General features: G+C 42.4%; 1 protein-coding gene across 5 annotated transcripts in view; it reads left to right on the top strand.

Moving 5' to 3' along the window:
- Positions 1–22,708, top strand: part of tbck (TBC1 domain containing kinase) — a 187,913-nt gene that overhangs the window by 16,567 nt on the left and 148,638 nt on the right. For all 5 annotated transcript variants that reach the window (XM_048541931.2, XM_048541957.2, XM_048541949.2 and 2 more), the window contains exons 3-6: positions 646–718; positions 13,857–13,971; positions 16,267–16,340; positions 19,595–19,736. In XM_048541931.2, the coding sequence (XP_048397888.1) occupies positions 646–718; positions 13,857–13,971; positions 16,267–16,340; positions 19,595–19,736 (404 nt within the window). The remainder of the gene's footprint in view (positions 1–645; positions 719–13,856; positions 13,972–16,266; positions 16,341–19,594; positions 19,737–22,708) is intronic.

Below are 22,708 nucleotides of genomic sequence, written 5' to 3'. Positions count from 1 at the left end.
TGGTTCACCATCACCACCTTGAGGAAGATTAGAAATGAGCAACTAACTCTGCCCCGGCCAGTGACAACTATACACCCCATGAACATCTTTATTCCACTTGACCAACTCTCCTCATCAACTCCATGGCCAACCATAAAAGTTGATCATTTGGACACAGACTCCTTGATTTTTTTTTTTGGTACTGTAAGAATTGATATCGTCAGAAGAGGTGAGGTGGATGAGTAAAGAAGCTGAGCTGTGGGAAAACTCTAAAATTGTTCTTTTGTGGTGTGTTTGCATGCACATTTCTCACCTTTCTGCGCTCGCCTGAGCGAGTGATATTGAGGCTGATCCATACAAGTTTCAATGTTTGTAACACGGGTTCATTGGATTTCCTGAAAAGCCCCGTTCACAATTATCATCAGTACAAATATGATGAGTCTTTAATACGTCAGACACCCACCAAGATAGGCTGTATCAACTCCGATATACTCTTTCTGGCATTTGTGTTTTTCTTTTTTATTGAATAAAAAGAAAGGATCAAGGTTTAATTATCTGGAGCTTAGCATTGTGTAGATCTTTTTTAAAAGTAAATCTTAAACAAATTGGTAAAAATTTCCACAACTATGTTTAACACTCTGATGTCCTCTTCTGCTTCATGTACAGAAAGGCTGGTGGTCGTCACTGAGCATTATGAGAGAAGCTTGGAAGATCTCTTAAAGGAAGGAAAGCCAATCAGGTAACATATTAAAACTCTTGTATGTTCAGTTTTTACCCAGAAATTTTCTCTCATTGCACCCATCAACATCTTTGATCAAACTAATAGGTGATCCTTCAGAAAAATCTGAGAATCATTTTTATTGCCTAATTTTGTATTCAAAGTATCCTTTGTGTGAATCAATTAATACACTTTCGATCAGAATTTAGTTTAACTGATGTGCAATCAGCCCTTTAAATTTCCTGGAGCTTCTGCACCGAAGCATGCTGCACAAGGGTGATCCTAAGAATATGTAGCCGTCTTCAAACAATCCATATGTGAACAAGGCAAGTAACTGCATATCTTCCTAATCCATTAAATTGAAATATTTTTAATAAGTGGCCCAAAAGCTGAGCCAGGAAGTGTAATTTAGACCAGTGAATTCAGCACTAAGTACTGTGACGAGGCTTCACGATATATAATTACTTAAATTTTTGTTCTAAAGTGGGTGAAAGATCGAATTTTGGGCTTTCTGCCCTGTGATGATCTGACTTTTTTTTTTAAACAAGTTCTAAAGTAATTTTGAACAACCATCTGACAGTAGGCTGGTTGTACCCATGTCACTATGGCTTCCCTCTATCATGGGTAGGGCAAGGAGACAGATCCTAAATCAGTCTCAGGTGGAAGGGGGATAGAATCCTATGCTGTGGGCAGCAATCTGAACCCGAGTAGGTGAACAGGAGGCTGGAAGAACACAGCAAGCCAGGACAGCAATTGGAGGAAAGGAGAAGTCATTGTTTCGGGTATTACCTCTCTACAGGAATCTCCATCCTGAAGAAGGGTAATACCCAAAACGTTGACATCTCCTTTCCTCCAACTGCTGCCCTGGCTTGCTGTGATCTTCCAGCCTCCTGTTTGTCTATCTTGGATTCCAGCATCTGCAGTTTTTTTTTTGTCTTTAGGTAATCTGATCCACGCTGTGCATCCAACCATCTGGCCTGCCCCACTCCATCCTCTGATAAGCACCTTGTAGTCTGGAGCGAAAAATGTTGAAGAGAGTGTCCAATCACTTCTCCTCTGTGGCTGATCAGGAATCCTTCCTGGTGATAACACCTGCCATTGGTGGGTATTGGAATGATTTAGAAGCTATCACTCGATCTTTTTGGCCACGTTAGGAATACCCCTTTCTTGGGTGTCAAATCCTGAAGTGGGACTTGAATCCAGAGTTTCTGATTTAGAGGCAAAGATGCTACCCCTCGCATCACAGGATTTGGCTTCATTGGAATTAGGGTACTGATCTGGCCAACTGAACTACACCTGCAACGGGAAGCTCCCCAAGCATCAGTGGGGAATAAAAATAAAACCTGGATGGTATGCAGGAGGTTGCCAGTGGTGTTAATTTTATATGTCTAAGGCACCCATTCAAAGACCTTGTATCTCTGCTTTAAGACAAATAAAACAAAGCTGCCACCAACAGAAGGAAAACAAGATGTGGGAATATTTCTTTGCCGACACGGACATGGTGCAAGAACATAGAGAGCTGCCAACATTGTGGTGCTGGCTCAGCACTCAACACTACTGCCCAACAGATGTGCAATGTCTGCTGGTATGTGCTAGCCGCAAGTACGGCTTTGGACTGGAAGCATTCTTTTCACTGTGCCATCCAGCAGATACGCATTATCGCCTGTGTGCGCCAGCTCAGCCACCGAGAGAGACTGCAACCAGACAGCAAATGTCTTCTGAACAACCACCCCATAAAAAGATTGAGTTATTTGTACTAGCGTACGATCTCTGATTGAAAACAGTTCTGGACAGCATGAGTTCCTCAATAATACTCTTGATGAACTACGGTACCTTTAACACCTGGGACTTGGTCTAGAATTCATGTCATTTTAGTTCACAATGAAAGGCATTCCACTGTAAATCCTATGCTTGCATGTGACATGTATTTTTGCCTCTCCTGCAAAAGTCAGACACCATGCAGTTTACTGAAGTCACAAATGATCAATGTGGAACTTCTGCTTTTCTGTGGGAGGCAATGGATATCTGTGCAAAAGTGGACTTTCTGACCTAAGTGAGGTCAGAATAAAGTGCACCGGGGAAATGTGTTTAAATGAAACACAACAAGGAAAGCAGCACAAAGAGTGGGAAGCATTATTAAATTCCTTTCAGCTATAAGCAATATCTTCTGAAAGTGGAACAAAAACAAAGTTACTGGAAAACCTCAGCAGGTCTGGCAGCTTCTGCGAAGGCAAAAAACAGAGTTAACGTTTCGGGTCCAGGAAAGGTCACCGGACCCAAAACATTGGCAGCATCTGCGAAGGAAAAAAAAGAGTTAATGTTTGAGTCCGGTGACCCTTCCTGGACCCGAAACGTTAACTCTGTTTTTTGCCTTCGCAGATGCTGCCAGACCTGCTGAGGTTTTCCAGTAACTTTGTTTTTGTTCCTGATTTACAGAATCCTCCGTTCTTTTGGCCTTCTGAAAGTGGCTGCTTTTGGCTTTATTTATCAAAATTTTTATTTGATTTATAAATGTTGTGCTGCCTTAGCTGGTGATCCAAAATCTGTCTTTGAATAAACACCACTTCAGAAACTTAAGGCAGAACCTTCCTGTGCCAAGAAGAGGTGGGGAGGTTGGCAGAGGTCAAGTTAATAGGACAGATTGGTTTCAGGGAGATACCTACCATCTTCCTACCAACACGAGAATTAGTTCTAGATGGGAAGGCTTCAAGTAATTCTGCTCCTAATTCATATATTCAGCACAAGCTTTAGGCTGTGGGTGGATGGCGCATGGGACCAGAGAGCATCATTGTGATACATTGGGAATCACAATGAGCAAAAGAAATAAGTTGGCCATGTTAATGACTGGATTACATGAGGGTTTTTGTTGGGGCATGTGGGATAGAGGAGAACGTTGTTTTTGTTTTAAACAGTAGCTTAATTATCATGCTATATCTGGGATACCTGTATCTCTTAACATGAAAAAGATATTGGCCAAACTGAGGTGGAATAGTTGTAAAGTGCCAACCGTGGTGCATTAGTATCACGGACAACTGAATCAGAAGGTTGTCAGTTCAGTCATGCCCCAGGGATTTTCTCAAATATACTAGACTGGCTCATCAAGGGCTTGTTACTGAGTGATTACTGCACTGTTGAAGGGACCCAACTTCAGGATGAGATGCATCTCATTTTGGCAAATAAGCGTGCCATAATTGTTTGTATCTTAGCTGAAATGTTGGTGGAAGCAGGTTCAATGTCTATTTAATTTTAAAGAGAATTGAATAAACACAATGCTAGAAGAAATATGGAGGTAATAGTCTGTGGAAAAACAGTGCGGTGCAAAGTAGACCCTATGTCCTGACCAATGTTTATCTTCAGTAAACGCAACAAAAGCAAGTTGTATGTCACAGCAGCTGCTTGTGAGTTAAACACTAAAATAAATTAAAAAACTGCAGCTGCTGGAAAACTGAAATGAAAACAGAAATTGCTGGAGAATCGCAGCAGGTTTAACAGCATTTGTGAAGGAAGCAGAGTTAATGTTTGGGTCTGGTGAGCCTTCATAGATCATAGATCTTAGAAACCCTGCAGTGTGGTAACAGGCCCTTCAGCCCAACAAGTCCACACTGACCCTTGGAACACCCACCCAAACCCATCCCCCTCTAACCCACCTAATCTACACATCCCTGAACACTATGGGCAATTTAACATGGCCAATCCACCTAGCCTGCTTGTCTTTGGACAGTGGGAGGAAACTCACACAGACACGGGGAGAATGTGCAAACTCCACGCACAGTCGCCCGAGGGTGGAATTGACCCAGGTCCCTGGTGCTGTGAGGCAGCAGTGCTAACCACTGTGCCACCATGACCCCCCTTCAGATAGAGACTAGGAAATGTGGTATATATTCTGAAGATGCTGGGGTGAGTGGGGGTAAAGGATTGGTGGACAAGGAGAGAAAGACAGTAAGGCTGACAAAAGGATAAGTAATGGTAAGCCAGGGAGACACAAAAGCTGATAATGACCTATCACTTCAGCATATTAAGATAATAAAATGTGAGGCTGGATGAACACAGCAGGCCAAGCAGCATCTCAGGAGCACAAAAGCTGACTCAGAGATGAAGGGTCTAGGCCCGAAACGTCAGCTTTTGTGCTCCTGAGATGCTGCTTGGCCTGCTGTGTTCATCCAGCCTCACATTTTATTATCTTGGAATCTCCAGCATCTGCAGTTCCCATTATCTCTGATACTATTTTAACTTCAGCATATTAGCTTGTTTCCTGTTTCCAGCATTTCTGTCTCTTTTCTAGCTGTTTGTGTGACCTTGTTGTGCCCAGTTTGACTCCCATGCCCGTCCATTCGACACAATCGTGTCTATAACTTGAAAGTAGTTCACAACTCCGTGGTAGTTTGGAGCATCTTGAGGATGTGAAAAATGTGATTATGAATAAATGCAAGATTTATAATTTCCCTCTGCATTCATTTTTATTTACTTGTGTAGCATTGTTGCATTTGTGGCTAGTCTTTAATTTCCAAATGTGGCTCTTGGAACTGGTTTGTATCCAGCTGTCACTTTGCATATTAGAAATAGTGTCCAGGATGGGAACTGCTTTTAGCATTCCATCATACATTTCCAGCAGGACGAAGAGCTCTCAGACAGGACTGAAATGTGCAGGTCTGTTATTTGCCCAGGCCTTCCATTAGCTGGCCCCAGTGGTCTACCGACGTTATGCAAAGGAAGGCTTGGTTTCAGCATCTAAGCTTCATTACAGAATTTCCAGCTCACTATACCATCCTGTAGAGGCCGACCTGCCAAAGCTTTCTTTATTGCTTATTGTGCAATTGTCCGTCACAGCAAGCAATTAGCAAAGACGTAAAATATATAAAGGTACTGGCCTGTGAACCAAAGCTACCAGCTCCACCGGGGACAGAAAATTAGAAGAACAAAACACTCAGGATGCTGATAATGCAGTAAGCATTGAGCAGATTCAGCGGCAACTGTGGAGAGAGAAATAAAGTTAATATTTTGTCAGAATAGCTTCGATGAATCTTTTTGAATTCACTTTAAAACTGGAAATGAAAAGCTGATATTGGTAAACGTGGCTATAAATTGTCAGATTGCTGTTAAACAGAACTGGTTCATTGATGTTGCTTAAGGGGGAAACCTGTCGTATTTAACTAGTCTAGAATACGTGGGAACTCTCCATCCTGCACTAAGCTAAGCTTTCCATTGTTCTGTGAAATGGTCAAGCAAACCACTCTGTTTTAGTAAACTGTTTAAGCATCTTCACTGTTCGAGTTGCAGCATCTTAAGGAGACAACTCATCACTACCACCTCAGAGCAATGAGAAAGTGTAGTAATTACAGGCACGTTCCTTGTGCGGGAGTTGCTGATAGTAACTCTTACTACTGAATAGTGCCTTTGAGCTTGTGCTATCAGTGAGTGAGTCAATGCCAGCACATAATTAATCAGGGCCGTAGCATATTGTCCACCTGCTTTACATTGCACTCTGTTCCTTTTCCACAAACAAAATAGGGCTGAGTGCCGAGGGGGCTTTTGTTTGACAGCATTTTCACTTCTGACTCAGAAGGTAAGGAGTTCTTTTCCTTTCAGGATGTAAAGTATGTCATGACACTTAAATTCCATATTCCATTACCAACCAAGCTTCTATATCAACTTTGAATTCCATATTTGATACCTTGAACTGCGAAGCAATGAGCTAACATGATAAAATAGCCTCTCATTTCTACATGTCTCTATTTTTCCAGATTTACATATTTATTGAGCAACTTTCATCACAAGAATACATTTAACATTTTAACAAAGATCTGTAGCTCGTCTGCGGTTGGAGTTGTTGATTGTCTTGTTGAACCGACTACTTTTCATGCAATCATTTTGTCTCCCTTCTCGGTGAGATTGTCATTGCTGTGTAGCCTCCGTTGTTCTGTCCTGCTCTGAATTTATATGGTCCGATCTGTCATGGTGGGTAGTCTGGCTTCTGCAATTGTACCATAGTGGTATGTCAATAGGTCTATGACAACATTTTTGTTAATTGCGTCGATGGTTGAAAACTAAGCCTCCAGGAATTCTCAATCAAAAACCACTGATGCGTTTAACAAATACATTGAAATCGACCCCATCAACATACCAACACGGTACAAATCCGGAAGCTAGACGGCCCACCGTGACAGATTGGACCATGTAAGTTTAGCGCGGGACAGAACAGTGGCACTTCAACTGAGACTACACAGCACTGACAATCTCGCCTAGAAGGGAGATGAAACATTTGTATGTAAACAAGTCAGCTCGTGAACCAACCAACAACTCTAAAAATATATTTGCTCCCCGCGCCCCCCCCCTCAAAAAAAACCCTGTGCTGCTCCCTCCATCTTGACTGCTGTCAAATTGGTGCAGCTGATTTTACTTTAAGGAGATGGTAATGCAATTAAACTGGCTAAGATTTGGGCTCTTGTGGTGTAGTGGCAGTGTCCCTATCTCGAGCAAAAGGCCCATATTCAAGTCCCACCTGCTCTAGAGGTTTGTAGTAGCATTTCTGAACAGTTTCATTAGAAAAATATCGACTGGGTGGATGCAAGGCCTGTATGAGGTCAAAGGAAACACTCTTCAGAGTTATCACAGAATGGAGAAACTTTCTAAACTTTAGAGGCAACGTTATGAAGGAAACAGCTAATTCAATCCAGTTGGGTTTTACAATTAATCCTCCCAGATGTTGTGATGTCTGCGTGGCGCAAGCTTGCAATCACATAATCTGTTGGATAGGAAGTGCAGAATTGGTGAGTTGGAGGAAGAGGAGAATGAAATATAAACCAAGTGCTGGAGCTACTTAGCCAGTCTGGAATCATATGTGGAGAGAAACATTTCGAGTCTAGTGATTCATTCATTCCAAACATGAACTCTGTTTTTCTCTGTACGGTTGCTGCCAGACTTGCTCAGATTCTGTTCTGTTTTTGAAGAAAAGAATGAGTTGGACAGAAAATGCGTCTTAATTTGTCTCAGACAAGTATTATGCAAAGAGAGTGCATTGCAAAGAACTAAACTTTGTATCTCATTGGGTAATTTCAGACTGTTTAAATCTTGACTCTTCGTATTTGTTATCAGTGTTTGGCGATTTAATGATGTCACAGTTCAACTGTGTATTTACACTCCATCTGCTGGTAAAATTGTGTTAACTGCAATGGTGACTCAAATGAAAATAGTGCACTAAACAGTGTGTAGTCAGAGAAGTGTTGGATCAAACTCCAAAATGATGGATTTTCTGTGGGAGGATATTAAAAACGTTTCCTCAAGGAAATTTGTGAAATTGCAACTAAATATACGTGCTCTCTGTTATCTTCAATTGCGAAATGTGCAAGGTAGTGTGGACAAACTGATACAATAGCAGAAGCACATATAGTGAAATGACATTGCTTTAATATCAGTAATGCGCTGCCAAGTTTGAAGTAATACTCCTCCATCTGACCTTTGCCTTCATTGCTCAGACCTTTTGAATAGCAAGTGGAGGGATGACCTATGATATAATTAATTGAAGCAGAAAGGTAATTACAATGAAAGAAAAGTAGGATGGGGTGGGAGATGAACCAAATGGCTGGAATGACATGACAGGTATAAGAGTTGCATGACGTGGGTCTAACCAAAGTAACAAATAACCCAAAACTGTACAAACTCATCAAGGTAGAAAGCTCCTAACAATTTATCAAGGTGATGCTTTCAAAACAGAATGGTAAGGAAGATTTTACAAGTACAGAACAGTATGGTGGGGTTAGATGGAGCTTGACATGAACCCAAGATCATAGTTGTGGCCATCTTCATGAGTACGGAACTTGGTTATCAGCCTTTGCTCAGCGATTCTGTGTTGTGTATCTCAAAGGCCGCCTTGGAGGACACTTACCCAAAGATTGGAAGCTGAATGTCCTTGACCACTGGTGCGTTCCCCAACTGGGAGGGAACGTTCCTGTCTGGCAATTGTTGTGCAATGCCCACCCATCCGTTGCTGTTGTCTCCAAGGTCTCATCAATGTACCATGCCTCAGTGCATCATTGACTGCAGCGTGTAAGGTAGACAGCATTGGCTGAGTCACATGAGTACCTGCTGTGCATGTGGTGGGCAGTGTTCCCACATGTGATGGTCATATCGATGTTGATGATCTGACATGTCTAGCAAAGGTTTCTGTGGCAGGGTTGTGTGGTGTTGTAGTCAATGTTCTCCTGAAGGCTGGGTCATTTGGCTGCATACGATGGTCTATTTTAGTTCGGTGGTTGTTTGAAGGTGAAAAGTGGAGGCATGGGGATGATCTTGGTGAGATGTTCCCTGCTCCAGGGAAGTACTGGACAATGACGGGTACTCCTATCGGTCATGTCCTATGTCTGTCTTCTGAGGAGGTCATTGCAATCTACTGGTGAAGAATGTTGGAACTGGCGATCGATCAGTCAAGCATTGTATGCTGTTCTGATGAGGGCATTTTTCAGCACCTTTTTAGGTGTCCATCGCACTCGTCCTAATCTGGCAGGTCCTACGTACACACAGGGCTTGTTTGTAGGGGATAGCTTTTTCAGTATGTTTTAAGGTGGAAGCTAGAGAAATGCAGCATCATGAGGTTATCCATGGGCTTGAAGTAGAGTGACGTACTGAGGTGTCCGCCCATGATGGACAAGCTTGTGTTCAAGAATGAGACTAATTCCGAAGACGAGTCCGTGGTAAGTCTGATGTTGGGATTGAACTTGCTGATGTTGAGTAGTCATTTCGCTGATTTCCTTACCATGACCCCAAAGGAAGAAAATGTCATCAGTGTATCTGATGTATAACATTGGACAGAGGTTCTGTGCAGCGAAGAAGTCTTGCTTGAACCTGTGCATGAAAATGTTGGTGTATTGGGGTGTAAATTTGGTCCTCATAACTGTTCCGTGTCTGGATGAAGAACTGGTTGTTGGAGGTGAAGACGTTGTCGTCAAGGATCAAACAGATGAGTTGTAGGATGGCGTTTGGAAATTGTCAGTTGGTGGTATTGAGTACTCGGGCTTTTGCAGTGATGCCATCATTGGCGGGGTTGTTGGTGTAGAGTGCCAAAACGTTCATGTGACTAAGAATGTTCCTGGTTCGATTGGTTTATGGGTGCTGAGTTTCTGTAAGAAATCTGTAGTGTCACAATAGAACCCGGAGGTTCCTTGTACAATGGGTTTCAAGGTCCCTTCAACATAGCCAGAGAGGTTCTCACACAGGGTCTCATCGTCTGGTAGGATGGGATGTCTAGTTATATTGGCTTTGTGTACCTTCGGAAGGTAGTAGAAGTCTCCTGTGCAAGAAGTACTTGGGATGAGACTGCATCGGGTACTCTGAAGGTCTGGATCAAAGGTCTTGATCAGTCTGTTGAGTTGACGGGTGTTTTCTTTGGTCAGATTGGCAGGTAGTTGTCTGTCGTGTTCCTGGTTGTTCAATTGTTGATGCGCTTTGCAGTAGGCCATTCTATTCTGTATGACGGTGGCCCCTCCTTTTGTCTGCTGGTTTGATGACGATGTTGTGGTTGGTCTTGAGAGCATGGATGCGTTGCATTGTGCTTTGGTGACATTCTGCACTATCTTGTGAGCGCAGTTGACGAATCTGGCGTTGATGCATCTCCTGAGGGCTTGAACATATATGGGCAGCTGCCTTCCACCGGGGTCCAATTCAACTCTTTCTTTTTCTTCTTCTTCTTTGGTTGCTGCACTGTGGATCTCTGACTGTTCCAACTTATTGGTTGTCTCACTGCGCTTGCTGTTGGCATCATGGGGTTTGTGGAAGAATTCCTGTAACCTCATTCGTCTGATGAATTCTGCTGTGTCTGCTGCAAGGCCAGTGGGGTCCATTTTGGTCATGGGGCAGAAATTGAGTCCTCGTCTGAGAACTTCGAGTTCGTCTGGTTGAAAAGTGTGGTCAGACAAGTTGACAATGGATTTCCCGGTGGTGGTAACGGTTCCAGTCACGGTAAAGGGGTGGGCTTGCTTATTGCTGGTGGTGATGCCAAGTTTCTCCAGTTTCCGGCTCTTGCTGTGCATGTAGGGTGGCACAGTTCTGTTGCTTACGGAGGGTCCGAGGCATGGTATATTGGTGAGACTTTGCAGACTGTATGACAACAGTTGAATGGATACCACACAACAATTGCCAGACAGGAATGTTCCCTCCCAGTCACAGAACGTATCAAGTGGTCAAGGATATTCAGCTTCTGATCTTCGGGTAAACATCTTCCAAGGCACCTTCAAGAGACACCACAACACAGAATCACTAAGCAGAAACTGATAGCCAAGTTCCATATCCACGAAGACGGCTATAATCACGACCTTGGGTTCATGTTGCATGACATGTAACCTCACCACACGGCTCTGTATCTGTAAAACCTTCCAGACCATTCTGTTTTGACAGCATCACCTTGACAAATTGTTATGAACTTCCTACCTTAATGAGTTTGTACAGGTTTGGAATACTTATTACTTTGGTTAGACCCTTGCCATGCAACACTTGTACCGATCCTGTTATTCCAGCCATTTGGTTTGTTTCTAGCCCCATCTTATTTTTAATATTTTGTAATTATCATTCTGCTTCAATTAATTAGATCATAGGTCATCCCTTCACTTGCTATTCAGCAGTTGACACTTTACCCACGCCATCTGACACGTTGATCATCTGCAAAGACTCAGTATTCAACCTGTCGACACTCCAGTCACACTATTTGTGCTACCGTTTGATGTCTCTGCCTATAAATTCTGTGCCAGTGTGCTTCCCTTCACTTCAGCTGATGAAAGAGCTGGGCTCTGAAAAGCTGTGATTTCAGACAAACCTGTTGAATTATAACCTGTGTTGTGTGACTTCTAACCTGGTATTATAATGGTTTGTGTGGCTTTTAATTTCTTAATGTCAATGAGGGGTGGTTAAGTGCTTGGTGCTCAGTATTAGAAATAGGGCTGATGATTATCTATTACATAACTAACTTTAGTGAGTTTTCCATCTCCTTCCGATGGCAGGGCTGGTATGTTGTTACTCTTTTTAGGAAGAAAGGATTTGATTGGGGGAAGAGATAGCAAAGTGTGGTGCTGGAGGAACACAGCAGGCCAGGCAGCATCAGGGGAGCAGAGAAGCTGATATTTCGGGTTGGGACCCTTCAGAAATTCAGCATTCAAAAGCAGATTTCCCCAATCAAAAAGATAGCATTTCTGAAGAAGGGCCCCAACCCAAAACATCAGCTTTCCTGCTCCTCTGCTGCCTGGCCTGCTGTGTTCCTTCAGCTTCACACTTTGTTATCTCTGACTCCAGCATCTGCAGTTCTTGCTATCTTTTTGATTGGGGAAATCTGCTCCGTATGCTTGTCATGTTTGCTGAGGCAAATAGTTAAGAGTGAGGTGTGTGTCTTCTTTCCATGACATTCAAGAATTTGAGAAATATTTCAACTTGGGAAATCGTCAAACCTGTTTGCTTCCTACACTAGTGTAATACTGAGGACCCCAGAGCATGTTACAGCTCATTTTACAGAGGCTTCATAGATCGAGAGCCCTCATATCAGTGCTGCATTGTCATTTTTGTTCATCACCCATATCTGTGGTCACTTTAGAACACGCTAACACTAATTCTGTCTCACATTTTAGGAAGCTTTGTGTTGTTGGTCACAATAGAAATAAGGCTGAGATTAATGAGTATGGCATGGAGAACCAGAGAATGTGCAAAGCTTTGTACAATCGTGCAATCAAGCCAAAAGTAAAAGGAAAGCCTGTTTTAATCCACTGCGTTGACCTAGTTGCACAAACGTAACCATGGCAGTATACAATTCCTGCATGTGGAAATACCCCTTTAATTTTCGATAACATTCAACAGATTGGTGTGCCAAGCTTTCGCCATATTTTGGTTAGTTTTGCAATTTCCTTAGAAGCAACAGGATGTTTGGCCCGAGAGCTTGATGCCAGTGTTTATACCAAACAATCCTCCTTCCATCAGTCCTGAAGAAGGGTCATTGGACCCCAAGCATTAACTCTGTGCTTTCTCTCCATAGATGCTGCCTGACCTGCTGAGTTTTTCCAGTAATTTCTGTTTAAGCCTCAGTCCATCCATTTAGTATTGCCTTTTCCCATCCTGACAACACTTCTTTCTTTGTTCACTTCAGTGTTCGTCAGTATCTGCTGTGGAGGCTGTGAGCTCCAAATTCTCTCAACTCTCGGTGCAAATAAATTGTCCCTGAATTCTTTACTTAAACTGGTGACAGCTTTATGTTTATGCCCCCTTTTTCTCAACTTATCCGCAAGTGGGCACACTTTAATTCAATCTACCTGTCAAACTTAATGGCCTGCCATGCTCAGTAACTTCTAATGTGACTTTGGCTGGTGCCCATCGTAGTTTAAGTAACTAATAAAAAGATAAGTACATCATCTTAAAGTAATCTAAGATAGTCTCAGGAGTAAGGCAGACTTCAGGTTAATAATGTTGAGAAATTGAACACCTGTGGAATTTTTTTTATTCGTATATAGGATGAGGGTGTCACTGGCCAAGCAGCTTTTATTGCCCATCCCTAATTGCCCAGAGGGCATTTGACAGTCAACCACATTGCTGTGGGTCTGGAGTCACATATAGGCTAGACCAGGTAAAAGGATGGCAGTTTCCTTCCCTAAAGGACATCAATGAATCAGATCAGTCTTTCCAACAATCGCCATTGGATTCAGAGTCATCATTAGACTCTGAAGTTGAGATATTTATTGGACTCAAATTCCACCATCTGCCATGGCGGGATTTGAACCCAGGTTCCCAGAATGTTATCTGGGTCTCTGGATTAACAGTCTAGTGATAATACCACAAGGCCATCTACATACTTCTTCTCTTACATTGAAGAATCTGAAGTGCTCCTCACTGGCAGATGCTGGAATAAAACACCATCTTGGAGCTACAGTCCCGCTGACAGAGATGCTTGCCTCTCCTTCATTTATTTTTAATTCAGTTATGGCACTTGGGCAATGCTGACTGGGCCAGTATTTACTGCCCATTCCTAGTTGCCCCTCAGAAGGGGTAGTAAGCCTCAACCAAAGATGGACAATGTTTATTCCATCCGATGGTAAATCTATAAATTTGACTAAAAGCTGGGGAACAAATATACTTCTGAAAACTACTTTTAACCTTTTTTTTTCCTTAACCTTTTTTTTTTCCAAATCCCTTTCAGTCCTGGAAGGGTGCTCCAAATAGCTTTTGAGGTGTTGGAAGGGCTGGAATACATGAACAAGTACAGCATGGTCCATCAAGCGCTTGCACCACATAATATTCTTCTGAATTGTGAGGTAAGGCTATTTACTTTTCTCTCTTTGTGTAGAATGTACGATTTCTACATTTGTCACATATCCAACAGCAGCTATTAATTTAAAGAAAGTATTTAAACACTAGTTGATAATGGCAAGCCTACTTATGGTTGTATACCTGGGGAGGTGATGGCCTAGCGAAAGTATTGCTGGACTGTTAGTTCAGAGACCCTGGTAATGTTTTGGAGATGCAGATTCAAATCCCACCACAGCTGATGGTGGATAATGAATTCAATTTTAGACCATGAATCCACTGTCAATTGTCAGAAAAATCTATCTGGTTCACTAATGTCTGTTAGACGAGAAAACTCGCCTTCACGTGACTCCAGATCCACAATAATGTGGTTTGATTCTTGACTGCCCTGTGGGCAATAAGTGTGAGCATAGCCAGCGATGTTCTCATCCTGTAAATTAATTTTTTAAAAAAAGTATGACTTATGATGGCTCACCGATTAGCATTGCTGCCTCACAGCGTTAGAGGCCCAGGCTCAATTCCCCCTCAGGCAACTGCCTGTGTGGAGTTTGCACGTTCTCCCCGTGTCTGTGCGGGTTTCCTCCGGGTGTTCTGGTTTTCTCCCACAGTCCAAAGATGTGCAGGTTAGGTGAATTGGCCGTGCTAAATTGCCCATAGTGTTCAGGGATGTATAAATTAGGTGGATTTGGGAAATGGGTCTGGATGGGATGCTCTGCAGGTCGGTGTGGACTTGTTGGGCCTAAGGTCGGTCCTGTTTCCACACTGTAGGTATTCTATGGACAATGGCTGATGCTATGACATTATTTACTGTAATGAAAATGACATTGTGCAGAATTGCTTGTGTTTTGCATAATGTTGAGTAGTTTACCCAGTCAAATTGCATCTGGAACACTGCACCTCGCGTTAACCTTGGAAATAAGAAAAAGTTAGGGTCTAGGCTACCTTCCTCAATATATTTTGAGGTGATCTGGTCTGGTCCATAACAGGTTGAATGAATAAGCAGTTTTGAATCCCCCACCCGGTGTGAATGATAGACTTGGAAGTATGTTATATTTCTCTGCCGTTCTGGATTTAGCTATTCACAGCAGCTCTTCTCGCGGTAAACATTTGTGTACACTACAATGCAAAAAACAATGTCAGCCTACTGCATCAATTAGTTCCCATGTGTTAAATGAGATCTAGGTCCTCTTTTGTTTCATTTATATACATGATTTGGATGAGCATATAGAAGGCATTGTTCGTAAGTTTGCAACAACACCAAGAATGGTAGCACAGAAAATCTTCTTCACTGTATACTAAGATTACAAAGGGATCTTGATCAAATGAATCAATGGACTGAAAACTGGCAGATGAAGCTCAATCTGAAAAAAAGCAAGGTATTGCATTTTGGTACAACAAATAAGGGTAGGGCTTATACAATTAATGGTAGGGCCTTGTGTAGTGTTGTCGAGCAGAGGGACCTAGAGGTGCAAGTACATAATTCTTTGAAGTTTGCCTAAATGTGACACAATGTGGTTAAAAAGATATTTGGCATGCTTGCCTTCGTTGTTCTGTCCTTTTTGAGTATAGGAGTTGGGATGTTATGTTGAGATTGCACAGGAGATTGATGAGGCCTCTTCTGGAAATACCCTGTTAGTTCTGGTCACCCATTTATAGGAAGGATATTATCAAGTTGGAGAGGGTTCAGAAGAGACTTACTAGGATGTTGCTGGGTGTGGAAGGCATGAGTTATAAAGAAAGGTTGCATAGGCTGGGACCTTGTCACTGGAGCATAGCCGGTTGATCAGTGACCGGAAAGAAGTTGATAAAATAATGACCGGTGTAGATAGAGTTAATGGTGGTTGTTTTTTTTCCCCAGGATGGGGGATTTCAAGTCAAGGGGGTGCAATTTTAAGGTGAGAGGAGAGAGATTTTTAAAAAGATGTGAAGGGCAAATGTTTTACACAGAGGGTAGTTTGTATGTGGAATGAACTTCCTGAGGAAGTGATGGATGTGGGTATAATTACAATGGTTAAAAGACATTTGGATAGATACATGAATAGGAAACATTTGGAGGGATATGGGCCAGGAGTAGGCAGGTGGGATAAGTTTAGTTTGGTATTATATTCGGCATGGACTGAAGGGCCTGTTTCCGTGCTGCATGACTGTATGACCTGATTGATCCTAAGTCATATCCAACAACAGACAGCTTATAAGACAAGTGGGAGCGTTTAGTTTCTTTTTAACTCACAGGTGGTCTGATTTAATTCCAGGCAAAGTAACTGGATTTTAATGTATTTTTATTTCTTCTTTAATAATGACAGGGTCACGTTAAATTGGCCAAGTTTGGACTGTATCACATGACTGGTTACAATGCTGATGTTGACTTCCCTATTGGGTAAGAAACCAACTAGAATTCAGAAGGGTTTGAATGTGACAGGTGCCGTATGTCTGTATTTGGGGGATTGCTGCAAAATTTCATTTCTTTGCCTTGTGAAAATCAAAAGAATGAAGGCACTTTGCTTCTGAGTTTGAAGTGGAATCAAGAATACCTCCACTGAACAGAACTCCTAACCCAGGTTGACAATCCAGGGCAGTACTAAGGGAGGGCTGCAGTATCCAAAACGTTATTTTTTTGGCCAAGACATCTAACCAGGACTCCACTTCCCTTCTCTCTTAGAAGGAAAATATGCTATTTCAAGGAAGCACAGGTGAATTCTCCCCAGCATCTTGTCCAGTGTTGATCTCTCTAAACCAGTCAGACCAAATCTTCCAGTGGCAGCTTGGCAAATACCCTCCTGCTTGGGACTTACTCAGAAAGTTTGAACCTCCAATAAGCCAAGTTATACTGCCTCAACCACTCCACGGATGACTCTGATACTGACTTAACATCGAAAGCTTGGGCTTGATACCCAGAACCTGCTCAGGATATTTGCTGTAGGATTTTCCAGTTGTTATTCATGGAACTCGTACCTTAGTTGACAATGATGAACAGGAGGAACTGTACCGAACAGGCAACAATCTTTTTAAAGATGTAAACGTAAGAAAATTAGCACCTATTTCTCTTCCCATCCCCACCTCCAACACACAACCACCAACATATCTGACATTGCTGACACTGTGTTATTGGCCCAATAATGCTAACCTCTGCCCTGACAATTGCAGTACTCATTCTCCCTCACCACTCCCCAACCCTGCTGCCACCGGACTACAAACATAACAGTATTAAAAGTCTTTGCAAAGTTCGATACCTCTTGAACAACTTTTTAAACAAAAATTCACCATAACACTGCCAGTATGCTCTGTTTCATGGGAGTAACTCCAGCTGGTGACTTCACTCTGCCCTGTCCTCACCAATGCCTGTCTGGTACCCCTGCTATGAACACTTGCTCTGGGATACGGTGGATCAGTGGTTAGCACTGCAGCTTCACAGCGCCAGGGACCTGGGTTCGATTCCCACCTCGGACGACTGTCTGTGTGGAGTTTGCACATTCTCCCCGTGTCTGCGTGAGTTTCCTCCGGGTGCTCCGCTTTCCTCCCACAGTCCAAAGATGTGCAGGCTAGGTGGATTGGCCATGCTAAATTTCCTGTAGTGTTCAGAGGTGTGTGGGTAATAGGGGAATGGGTCTGGATGGGATGCTTCAAGGGGCGGTGTGGACCTGTTGGGCCGAAGGGCCTGTTTCCACACTGTAGGGAATCTAATCTAATCTAATCTAATCTAAATTCCCATCAACGATAGCAAACATAAAGGCGCACTTTTAATCACAATCAGTTGCTGCTGACAATCTGGGCTGTTATGTAGTTTGTGGGAGCTTACTGTTGGCAAATTTTCTGTCTGCATTACAGCAAGTAACTATGCTTTGAAAGGACCTTGTTATAATTTTACTGGGAAGAGTGCAGTTATAACCATGCCTTGTTGTTTCCCAAGCTGTCTCAAAATATATAAATTCCAATTAAGTCACCAGTTTGTCTGCCTGACTGTTTTCACGGCTAAAGCAATTTGCACCAGGTTTCATCATTAATATAAAATAACTGTTTATTGCAAGAACTTTTCTTTAACACACAACAGAGTAAAAATAGGATTCATAATCATTGACTATATGACTAACTTTATCCCTTCAAAACACCTAAATACATAGATACACATGCACACACAATAATCTCAACTAAGACAAGAAACAGACGGTTTGACACATTGTTATGGAAAAACCATGCAAACAGGACATAACATTCTGGAAATCAAAAATTTACATCTCATTGTTGAGCTAAATTAACTCTCTCAATTCCTTTTGATTTCAAAATAATGAAGTGCTATTGTCTATAAAACGTTGATAATTGATCAGGTGGATCTAGGTAATTTCCTTTCATAATTATTTACTGGCTTTCCTGGTTTCTCTGCTAATCACCCAAGCTATGATGGGGCAGTGGAGAGGGGGAGAGTGTGTCATGGTGTTATACAGCACAGAAACAGGCCCTTCAGCCCAACTCATCCATGCTGACTGGGTTTCCTAAAATTGAACTAGTGCCACTTTTCTATATTTTGGCCCAAATCCCTCTATATCTTTCCTATCCATGTACCTGTCCAAATGCTTTTTAAAAGTTGCAATTGTACCCTCCACTACCACTTCCTTTGGCTGCATGTTCCGTACAAGTACCACCGTCTGTGTGGAAAAAATTACCCCTCAGGTTCATTTTTAAATCTTTCTCTCTCTCTCACATTAAACCTGTACTGTCTAGTTTTAGATTCCCCTACCCTGGAGAAAAGACCTTGATTATTCACCCTATCTATGCCCCTTTATAATTTTATTAAACTTTATTAAAGCAGCCCTCAGTCTCCTAGATTTCCATGTTGCTGGTTCTGGCAGTCTCTGGCTGCCCTGTTCTTACTGTATTGCAACAAACTGCAGCTCAACCAATTGGAGGGCTGTTGTCAGGCAGTTTTCCCTCAACCAAGAACTCTTAATGCCACTGTATCTCAAAGCAACATTGCCTCTCACAACTAAAAATGCACATAGCTTGATTTTTTTCCAAGTTGCAAAACTCTTCCGATACTTCATCTCCGTAGTAGAGCAACTTCCGTTTCAGTTTGTAGTCCAAAACAGAAAAGTATGTGGCTCATTATAACCTAACTGGCTGTGAAATGCTTTGTGATATCTTGAGGCTGTGAAAAGTAAAGGCATACCTCTTTTTAAATATATTGAGAAAAGCTTTGAATGTTAGCAGCAGGTGGCCCAAAGGCAGGTAACCGACATATATTCACTGCGGAATTGCTAAGAATCGAATGCACCTGGCTGTAGAACCTGCAGCAATGAAATAAGTGCCTGAATCTGTGCCACCTCCTCTGTGACATATCTGGTTTAAGGCTCTCGCTGAAAAGCTGGTCAAGGCAGACTAATAGAACGCAGGCTGAAGGGAAAGCTGACCTACTCGGAAATGAAACATTCCTCCTTAATGATTACCTAGGTATAAATATGTGTATAAAAGATACTGAGAAATTGAACAGCATCGAGGTCATTAGAAATAAATTTAGTGAGCTGCTAGAGCTTAAAAAAAAAAAGCAGCTGTGTGAATCTACTCAAAAAGAAACACTTTTAAATGCCTTCTTGCTGCTGGGTTGCTGTTGGTTAATGTGTATTTATGGGTTGTATTTAGGTACCCTTCATACTTGGCACCTGAAGTCATTGCCCAGGGCCTGGTGAAGTCCACTGATCACAATCAGAGCGACAGATCGTCACCCTCCGGTCCTAAGGTCGATGTGTGGTCTCTTGGTTTAATATTATTGGAACTTTGTGTGGTATGTTACAGAATCGCCTCCTTTATTTGTGCTTGAACTAATAGCAGGGTGTGATGGAAAGAATTTTAATGATGCAGATTTTTTTTCCTTTAATTGGGAACATTTTAAACCTAATTGGCCTCTAAACAGGCAAAGGCATAAAATTACATGCATCAATCAGGTAGCTGTTCTGGAAGGGAGTATGTGCAATTCTTCTCCTTACTTTGTTATTGTTATTCTTTGTTTTTGTTTGTGAAAGAAGAGGAGAATTGTATTCAAAGTATCTGTTGTCCATCTAAACATCATAAAATAGACATGGAAGCTCTCCTTTAACCTATGAGCACCTCAGCCCTGAGTAGGTCCAGTGCTTTGTGTGTATTAGCAGGAAGGAACCCATTGGAATCACCAATCTGATTAAAACAATAAATGCTGTAAAATGTTTGCAGGCTAATTAGAGGCTATGGAGAGAAAATGACCTGTGAGCAGAATGATGCAAAGAATGAAAATAATAATTGGGTTTGAGTGAGTGAAAGTGGGAGAGGAGTGGAAGCAGCATGAGGATAGAGTAATAAAGACTTTGGAGCAATATCAGCCAAGTGGATCTCATAGAGATAATGGGAACTGCAGATGCTGGAGAATCCAAGACAACAAAGTGTGGAGCTGGATGAACACAGCAGGCCAAGCAGCATCTCGGGAGCACAAAAGCTGACGTTTCAGGCCTAGACTGATGAAGGGTCTAGGCCCGAAACGTCAGCTTTTGTGCTCCTGAGATGCTGCTTGGCCTGCTGTGTTCATCCAGCTTCACACTTTGTTATCTTGGATCTCATAGTGTGAGAGTTCCCTGGCTGGGGCTGTTAATCTTGTCCAATCAAGGAGCCCTGGCTGACAGATATAAACAGGAGTGTCAGGGGTTCTGTTCACTCTGAGAATTGGCTGTCAACTAGCTAGTGTCACGTACAATGCAAATGTAAATAAAGCATGACTTGGTGCTGGGATAGCAGCCTTCGTGGAGTTATTTCAAGTAGGTCTGTGAAAGAGTGAAGGGCAGGACAAATGAAGTAAAAAAGATGTTATGGTAATGTTACATGAAGTATGAGGAGCATCATTCCACAAGTATAGGGCAAGGCAAGAAAGCACGTCTTCATGAACTGCCCACAGCTGGTACAGCCGAGTGTACTATATTTACTGTCTTGCAATCTAGCCATTGACCTAACTGACCTCCTACACAGTAATGGTTGAAGGTATCCAGATCAGTTGTGAATGGCTGGATAATGAATTTGAGGAATGAATTAATAAAGGACTAAGACAAAGTGATGGCTGAGGTTGTGATTTAAAAGTGTTGAACTCCCATATCGAATCTGTAGTGCCCAGTCAAAAGATGAGGTACAGTTCCTCAAGCTTGCATTGAACTCCACTGGAACACTGCATCAGGCCAAAGATAGAGATGTCAGAGTGGGAGCAACGTGGAGAATTGAAGTGATAAGCAAGAGGAAGTTTGCAGTTATGGTTACAGCCTGAACGGAGATATTCCTCAAAACAGTCACACACTCTGCTTTTGGTCTTTGCAATGATATGGCTGGGTAGTCCGCTACTACTTAGTTGGAGCAGCATCCTTTGCAGTCCCAAATGTTGATACTAGTACACAAATGCAGGGAATGGACGAGGTGCAGGCTGGGGAGGGGGTTGATGTGAAGACCATTGGCATTTTGAATGAGGAAAGACTCTTGAGAAGGACTCTGTCAGAACCTATTCTGGGTGTCGGGTAATAGGTCAAAAGCCTCCATGTTCAGTTTTTCCTCCTGATTGTTGAGTTGGTTCACTTTACTTTGCTAACATCCTCAATGTGGAGGCACCGATTATCAGCTTCATCCCCATGCCTGACAGAAACCTTCCAAATCAAGCTGCTTCATTGCACAGTTATCAGCACGGCATAGGAATTGCAGTATCCTTTGGGAATCTCTAGCCAAGACTCTCCAAAACTGGAGAAGAGCCATCTGTAAAGGTGCTAACCCTTTTGAGAGTCTCCCACAGGCCCAGATGGAGGCAAAGCGCAGAAACAGCACACACAGTGTACTATCTGAGCATTCCACCCAGCCAGTGCGGCAACCTCCACCTGCCCCACTTCAAACAGTGTTTGCAATCATTCCAGCATCGGACTGTTTAATTGCCAAGTTAACCACAACACCAGGGTAGAAGAAAGTCGTCCTCAGTCTGAAGCCACTGCCTCAGAAGAAGAAGAGATTCTTTGCCAGCTTTTTGCCTCTTTCTCAATCTGGTTCCATGTCGAGTCATGTAAGCATCAATACCCTCTGGACCAAGCGGGTATTCCCACGTATAAATTTGTTTTGCTGAGTAACACTAACAAACCAGTTGGTCGCTTACCTCAATACTCTTTATGAAGCTTTGTAATGATGGTAACTGAACTTTTCTTGGCTTTGTGACACACTAAAAATGTCTTTTTTAAGACTGATCTTTGCCTTAAAAAGAGAGACTTTCAGACTGTAAAGGAGTTAGGGGTGATGGTGAACAGATGGAGCTGAGCCCACAGAAGAAGGTCAGCCGTGAACTTACTGAATGGTGGAGCAGGCTTGGCAGGCCAGATGGCCTACTCCTCCTATTTCTTATTAACATCTTTCACATAAGAACATAAAGAAGCCGCAGCATTGTACGTTATTCCTTTCTTGATCAGGCATATGCCCTAAACTTTGGTTCCATTTGAATATTGAAGAAATGTATTTAGTTTGGCTAATGCAGTTTGCAGCTTTATCAAGGGAGCAAAGAGAATGCATTTTTGATGTGGTAACTGATACGTTTGAGAAAAGTGTTCTTTTCTGGATGCTAGATGTTAATCTCTCAACTCGAGGTATTGGAATCGCCCCCTGCTTCCAGTGATCCAGTCATGAAATAAAAATCCACATCTGTACTTCCAAAAGCATTTGGCTGTTCTTGTAATCATCTTCTTTTCCTTATTAGCTTCAATTCACTGACCCATT

Source organism: Stegostoma tigrinum, chromosome 1 (assembly GCF_030684315.1).
Source record: "Stegostoma tigrinum isolate sSteTig4 chromosome 1, sSteTig4.hap1, whole genome shotgun sequence".
Taxonomy (NCBI): domain Eukaryota; kingdom Metazoa; phylum Chordata; class Chondrichthyes; order Orectolobiformes; family Stegostomatidae; genus Stegostoma; species Stegostoma tigrinum.
The sequence above is the reverse complement of the archived record's forward strand: the minus strand, read 5'-3'. Positions and strand labels throughout refer to the sequence as shown.